This window comes from Lactuca virosa, chromosome 9 (genome assembly GCF_052849685.1).
Source record: "Lactuca virosa cultivar CGN04683 chromosome 9, Lactuca_virosa_CGN04683_v6, whole genome shotgun sequence".
Classification (NCBI taxonomy): Eukaryota; Viridiplantae; Streptophyta; class Magnoliopsida; order Asterales; family Asteraceae; genus Lactuca; species Lactuca virosa.
The window spans coordinates 193,043,935-193,051,900 of record NC_136434.1 but is presented as its reverse complement, the minus strand read 5'-3'; the positions used below and the strand labels follow the sequence as shown (position 1 = coordinate 193,051,900).

Sequence of the window (7,966 nt, the reverse complement as noted above, 5' to 3'; positions counted from 1 at the left end):
TGTTTAGAAGCTGAAAACTTGTTTTTGATGACTTAATTATGGTAGCTGGGAAATCTATGAAATAAAGAGTGGAACTCGCCATGCTTTTATAGTGAAAATATAGGAACATTAAGACTAATACCATCATAGCGTCATCATTATCATCTTGAGATGCATTCAAATTTTGCTGTTCAATTTCTAGAAGCAAGATACATTCAACTTACGTTGTCTGGTTCTTAATTTCATAAAGGTTGCAACTACTAACCTTATATGTCTATGATCCTTCCATTTCGTATATTTACTTATGTACTTTTTCATAACTTCCATACTTAGGATTAATTTTAATAGAACCTTGAATGTTTATTATGCATAGGAATTTTCTACTTATATCAATTTTTTAAGAAAATGAAAAAGTCTTGAAGAACAATATTGACCGTTTCCAAATGAGATCAATATTATAGTTAAAGAATGCTTTATGTATATTTTATTTTTCAATTGATGCATTCCAGGCTTTTCTTGAAACAAAATATTACCTACGTGCACTACAAAAATGTACACAATTATCAAAAACCATTTATGTGTATAGTCCGTTTGATAATGGGTTTTACTGGTTTGTTAGACACATATCAAAATTGGTTAGAAGAAGGTGTACGTGGGCAATATCTTGTACACATACATAACAAACATTACAAACTTACTACTTTCACTGACAAATGCACAATACGTACTACAGATTATCATCACAAACTTTATAGCGATGTATTGCACACAAATTTAAGATCCATTTACCAACACAGCGTCTTTACTAGCTGTCTGTAAATTACTTGTATTAATTTGACGTCTAAAATTACAAAAAAAAGAAAAAAAAAATCTTAATTTTCCTGAATAAATAAAAGAAAGATAAATTATAACAAAAAATATATTTAGATTTTATAGTATGAATGGAAACAGTAAATATAAGTCCAAAATTTTGCAAAAAAAAGAACCCATAAAACTAAACTACTAGGAAAAAGCAAGGTAGGTTGCTAAATAGCAATGCCTAATCAACGCTGTTTGATCAACCAATGGCTGAGATTTAAAACCATGTTTCATATGCCTAATCGCTATGTGTGCTTTCTAGTGAAGAATTTGGAAGGAACATCCTACAATAATCTACATCTAATCATATGTCTCTTCCACTAACCTTTTTCTAAAACACACCCCAACCACCAATTTTGATTTATGTGTGGATGTTGGATCAACGATCTCCCTAGATTTCAGCGATGATAGAACACCGAGCAAAGAGGCGAAGATTGAGGAATGGTTAAATTATTAAACAACTCTAAAAAAATCTGGAAAAAATAAATTATTTCATAGTGATTCTCGTCTTCCTTGCTTGATCAGGCGATATGTGCACCCCCTTGTTCGACTCCATTCCCTACGAGTTTTAATGATAGGGGAACTTGTGTCATCTTAATCCATTTGCCATTAGTAACACAAGGTTTTGTTCTCTAATCCATGAAACCTAGATTCGTAATTTTGTATGTTATTGGCTGTTGATATGGATGTAGCTACATGTGTTTAATTTAATTAAGTAGTAGGCAACGTCCACACTTCCACTTTTTGTTTCTAGTGACATTGTATTTCTGGCTTATTTGTTCATATGTTTTAGGTTCACACTTGCTAGTTACTAATAAATTTCAAGAGAATCCTTGTATGTGTTTTGCTCTCATTTGCCAGTTACCATAGGGCTTCATAATTTCTATTTATTTGCCATGGGTATGGGGAGGTTGTTGCTTTATTTATTCATGTTCAGTTTGAAGACAAATAACGGAAATAAGGGTGGATTAAACCCTAAAAACCTTCTGCATTGAAATGGTGATTGAGGATGGTAATGGTAGGGACGGTGGCGGTTGACGGAGACCGATGAAGGTAGATGAATGGAATGGGGGTAGGTATGGTGACATAAAGTAGGTTGGGGGGGGGGGGGGGGCGTAGGGTTTGGGTTTATTAGTTATCTTTCTTAACTATAAAAAGTAAAACAAAAAGACAAAAAAAAAACATATTTAAAAATATACGAAAGTCAGTTTACATAGTTATGTATCGGTCACACAAGTAAGTGAAACCATAACAACCATACTCGTCAAGATAAAAACAATAAGCACTGAACTTCTCACTTTTTTAAAGCACATTGTATGATTTAATCTAATACAAATAGGCACATAAGACAAGTAAATGAAGACATGGTTTTTGAAAAAATCGAGTTCTCTTTTGCAAAATTTGGGTTTAACGAAGGGAAAGGTCATATGACCTTTTATTGTCCTGCTGCCTTCAACTTGATTACCCTCTTCCTCATATTTCTCTACTTTCTCGGTACACTCTTATCTTGAAACACAACAAACCGATTTCGGGGACATTTAGGTTACGATATGGTCTGATAAGGATTCAAAAGGTCGAGTTTTACATGGGATGAAAGCGAGATAAGTCTTACCATCGGCCTCGATGAAGGATCTCCTCCCCCATGTGATTTCATGCAAGTAAAAAGAATTTGTCAACTTTGGTCCCTCCTTCCAAGATCTTAGCATTTTAAGTTTTAATATTATAGATTTTAGTTCTTTGCCAAAAAAAAATACATCTTTTTATGTTAGATAATTAATAATAATTATTTTTTAATATTATTTTTATATTTATTATAACTCTTAAGGGAAATTCAATAAAATTAAATAAAGGCACGAATATTATAATATATTGCATTTTCTTATAAACATGGTTGTCCTCCTAAGGTTACTCAAGAACTCATAAATGAGACAATCAGTAGGAATATATGTAGGTGGAAACTATAATCGTGCATGTTGTCTTGTTTGATTTATCCGTCTTTGTTTTAAAGTGTGGAAGTTGTTTGTCCTTTGGAAACCGTGGATGAGAGATGTACACTCGATGATGAGTTGCATCACTATGAGGAAGATGATGGAAGGTATATGAAAGATAAATCAATGATTTAATTTTATTAAGGTTATTTTATTTTATAATTTTTTCGGTTAAGATTTATCTTTATTAGGAATTTTTATGCCCTATATTCATAAAATATTTAGATTTATGTAATCTCCTAATTTAGATGATTTCAATCATAATTATGAGTCATATTAGGGTTTTAGTTTAATTATAAATAGGTTAGCCGCCTTTGACTTTTAGGATTTGATTTTGATTAATAAAGAATGGTATTTGAAACTCTATTTTCTTTACTTTGTGTTCATGTGGTTGTAATCGGCTATTCAAACCGATCGTCTTATGTCATGAGTAACATATGGTTTTGTTCTTTAATCCATGAAACTTAGATTTTTCATTTTGTATGTTATTGGGTATTGATATGGATGTAGCTACATGTGTTTAATTTGTTTGAAGTAGTAGACAACATCCATACATTTTCTTTTTCTGTCCGTGACATTGTATTTTTGACATATTTGTTTCTATGTTTGATGCTCTCACTTTCTAGTTACCAATGAATGCCAATAGAAGCTCTTCTGTGGCTTTTTCAAACATAGATTTTTATGTTTTGCTATGTATACTTCATTTTCTTTTAGTTAACAAAATCTTGAAAGGTTGGTTGGAGACCAAAGCACTTCGTGATTTCTATTTTTAGGCTTGGATCTTGGGAGGTCTTTTCTTTGATTATAGATGGATATGTTGAAGATAGATGATGCAAATAGGTTTGGGTAAAACCCTAACCACCTTCTGGTTGACAACGGTGGTGGTGGTGGTGGAAGGCGACAGAAGAAGGGAATGGAATGGGAGGTGGGTGGCGTAAAGTGAGGTGGATGGGGTTGGTGATTATTTAGTTTCATTTTTATTATGACAACTAAAATAAAAGAGTTAAAAGGATAAAAAATTAAATTTGTATAGGTCAAGGTGGTTGGCTAACCTAGTAACTGATCGAAACACCAAGGACCATATTAATCTTTTTGAAAAATTTGATGGTTGAACTTCTAGTCTTTCTAAAGCAAGTGGGTTATTTACGTAAATTTGTCTTTGTGATTTCTAAGTCTATTTCTTGCACACTCTTAGGTTTGTCTTTGTGATTTCTAAGTCTATTTCTTGCACAAACTTAGGTTTGTCTTTCTGATTTCTAAGTCTATTTCTTGCACACACTTACGTAAATTTAACTTTGTCATTTCTAAGTCTATTTCTTGCACACTCTTGGGTTTTGATACTTTATATCTTACTTTTGAAGTAGTTAATTCCACATAAGTAAATCAAAATCACTATGACAGTAGTATATATACTATTCGATTTTAAATATAACAACATAAACATAACAAATATCACAACATTGATAAGAAAATCAACATTTTAGAAGCATGTAAAAGCTAGAATTTCGATTGAATTTGATAGACGACGTTGATGTCAACTTGAAAGGCCTTCGCAAGAATATCTCCAGCGATATTGGGATTTGACCCAAAAACAGCGTTTGCAATGGTAATAACACCTGGATTTTGACTACTCAAAGCTGCAATAGCAACAGCATAGCCATTTCCCACGTTTTTCTGGAAGTGAATCAGGCCTTCTGGGAACACGAAAACATCGCCTTTCTGAAGTTCTTTTGTGATGAGTCGGTTTTGAGGGTTGGACGTGACAAATCCGACTAGAATACGGCCTTCCATAACAGTCAAAATTTCAGTGGCCCGAGGGTGTGTATGTGGGGGGTTAATACCCTGTGGTGCGAAGTCAATACGTGCCATTGAGATACCAAGAGTGTTAAGTCCTGGCAACTCTTCTACGGTCACCGGAGTCACAGCAGACCCAACCGCATTCGAGGTATTTCCCATTAGCTGCAGTCCTCTATAAAAGAAATCATCAGGTTGTACAAGCCTCGCCTCTTTACAAACCAAGCCATTCACGAATACTACCAAGAAAAATAAATAAATAAATAAACTATTAATCACAATTAAATATAATATATTTTCAAATCATGCATGAATGCAGGAGAGTTTCTCGACTTTCAGCAATAAATTCTTACCTCTGCTATTTTGGTCTGCCACACAGAAGTCCTGAAGAGGACTAGGGTCCGAAGCAAACGCAAGGGAGCAACCCGCCACCAAGAGACCAAATAAAAGCAAATGAGACGTCATTGTTTAGAAGCTGAAAACTTGTTTTTGATGACTTAATTATGGTAGCTGGGAAATCTATGAAATAAAGAGTGGAACTCGCCATGCTTTTATAGTGAAAATATAGGAACATTAAGACTAATACCATCATAGCGTCATCATTATCATCTTGAGATGCATTCAAATTTTGCTGTTCAATTTCTAGAAGCAAGATACATTCAACTTACGTTGTCTGGTTCTTAATTTCATAAAGGTTGCAACTACTAACCTTATATGTCTATGATCCTTCCATTTCGTATATTTACTTATGTACTTTTTCATAACTTCCATACTTAGGATTAATTTTAATAGAACCTTGAATGTTTATTATGCATAGGAATTTTCTACTTATATCAATTTTTTAAGAAAATGAAAAAGTCTTGAAGAACAATATTGACCGTTTCCAAATGAGATCAATATTATAGTTAAAGAATGCTTTATGTATATTTTATTTTTCAATTGATGCATTCCAGGCTTTTCTTGAAACAAAATATTACCTACGTGCACTACAAAAATGTACACAATTATCAAAAACCATTTATGTGTATAGTCCGTTTGATAATGGGTTTTACTGGTTTGTTAGACACATATCAAAATTGGTTAGAAGAAGGTGTACGTGGGCAATATCTTGTACACATACATAACAAACATTACAAACTTACTACTTTCACTGACAAATGCACAATACGTACTACAGATTATCATCACAAACTTTATAGCGATGTATTGCACACAAATTTAAGATCCATTTACCAACACAGCGTCTTTACTAGCTGTCTGTAAATTACTTGTATTAATTTGACGTCTAAAATTACAAAAAAAAAAAGAAAAAAAAATCTTAATTTTCCTGAATAAATAAAAGAAAGATAAATTATAACAAAAAATATATTTGGATTTTATAGTATGAATGGAAACAGTAAATATAAGTCCAAAATTTTGCAAAAAAAAGAACCCATAAAACTAAACTACTAGGAAAAAGCAAGGTAGGTTGCTAAATACCAATGCCTAATTAACGCCGTTTGAACAACCAATGTCTGAGATTTAAAACCATGTTTCATGTGCCTAATCTCTATGTGTGATTTCTAGTGAAGAATTTGGAAGGAACATCCTACAATAATCTACATCTAATCATATGTCTCTTCCACTAACCTTTTTCTAAAACACACCCCAACCACCAATTTTGATTTATGTGTGGATGTTGGATCAACGATCTCCCTAGATTTCAGCGATGATAGAACACCGAGCAAAGAGGCGAAGATTGAGGAATGGTTAAATTATTAAACAACTCTAAAAAAATCTGGAAAAAATAAATTATTTCATAGTGATTCTCGTCTTCCTTGCTTGATCAGGCGATATGTGCACCCCCTTGTTCGACTCCATTCCCTACGAGTTTTAATGATAGGGGAACTTGTGTCATCTTAATCCATTTGCCATTAGTAACACAAGGTTTTGTTCTTTAATCCATGAAACCTAGATTCGTAATTTTGTATGTTATTGGCTGTTGATATGGATGTAGCTACATGTGTTTAATTTAATTAAGTAGTAGGCAACGTCCACACTTCCACTTTTTGTTTCTAGTGACATTGTATTTCTAGCTTATTTGTTCATATGTTTTAGGTTCACACTTGCTAGTTACTAATAAATTTCAAGAGAATCCTTGTATGTGTTTTGCTCTCATTTGCCAGTACCCATAGGGCTTCATAATTTCTATTTATTTTCCATGGGTATGGGGAGGTTGTTGCTTTATTTATTCATGTTCAGTTTAGAGACAAATAATGGAAATAAGGGTGGATTAAACCCTAAAAACCTTCTGCATTGAAATGGTGATTGAGGATGGTAATGGTAGGGACGGTGGCGGTTGACGGAGACCGATGAAGGTAGATGAATGGAATGGGGGTAGGTATGGTGACATAAAGTAGGTTGGGGGGGGGGGGCGTAGGGTTTGGGTTTATTAGTTATCTTTCTTAACTATAAAAAGGAAAACAAAAAGACAAAAAAAATAACATATTTAAAAATATACGAAAGTCAGTTTACATAGTTATGTATCGGTCACACAAGTAAGTGAAACCATAACAACCATACTCGTCAAGATAAAAACAATAAGCACTGAACTTCTCACTTTTTTAAAGCACATTGTATGATTTAATCTAATACAAATAGGCACATAAGACAAGTAAATGAAGACATGGTTTTTGAAAAAATCGAGTTCTCTTTTGCAAAATTTGGGTTTAACGAAGGGAAAGGTCATATGACCTTTTATTGTCCTGCTGCCTTCAACTTGATTACCCTCTTCCTCATATTTCTCTACTTTCTCGGTACACTCTTATCTTGAAACACAACAAACCGATTTCGGGGACATTTAGGTTACGATATGGTCTGATAAGGATTCAAAAGGTCGAGTTTTACATGGGATGAAAGCGAGATAAGTCTTACCATCGGCCTCGATGAAGGATCTCCTCCCCCATGTGATTTCATGCAAGTAAAAAGAATTTGTCAACTTTGGTCCCTCCTTCCAAGATCTTAGCATTTTAAGTTTTAATATTATAGATTTTAGTTCTTTGCCAAAAATATACATCTTTTTATGTTAGATAATTAATAATAATTATTTTTTAATATTATTTATATATTTATTATAACTCTTAAGGGAAATTCAATAAAATTAAATAAAGGCACGAATGTTATAATATATTGCATTTTCTTATAAACATGGTTGTCCTCCTAAGGTTACTCAAGAACTCATAAATGAGACAATCAGTAGGAATATATGTAGGTGGAAACTATAATCGTGCATGTTGTCTTGTTTGATTTATCCGTCTTTGTTTTAAAGTGTGGAAGTTGTTTGTCCTTTGGAAACCGTGGATGAGAGA

The 7,966-nt window shown here is 33.1% G+C and overlaps 1 protein-coding gene across 1 annotated transcript; it reads right to left on the bottom strand.

The window, feature by feature from the left end:
- Positions 1–4,322: 4,322 nt before the first annotated feature.
- LOC145140894 (putative germin-like protein 2-1) lies at positions 4,323–5,084 on the bottom strand. The gene is made up of 2 exons (XM_079074281.1): positions 4,973–5,084; positions 4,323–4,858 (listed from the first exon to the last, which is right to left on the bottom strand). The coding sequence occupies exons 1-2, from the start codon at positions 5,082–5,084 to the stop codon at positions 4,323–4,325; spliced, it is 648 nt and encodes a 215-aa protein (XP_078930407.1).
- Between the last annotated feature and the right edge of the window lie 2,882 nt (positions 5,085–7,966).

Bases quoted from the DNA above. Each gene is read 5' to 3' on its own strand.
- LOC145140894 (XM_079074281.1), bottom strand. From the start codon at position 5,084: ATGACGTCTCATTTGCTTTTATTTGGTCTCTTGGTGGCGGGTTGCTCC. The intron at 4,859-4,972 runs GTAAGAATTTAT...TTTTCTTGGTAG, and splicing joins GGCAGACCAAAATAGCAGAG to TATTCGTGAATGGCTTGGTT.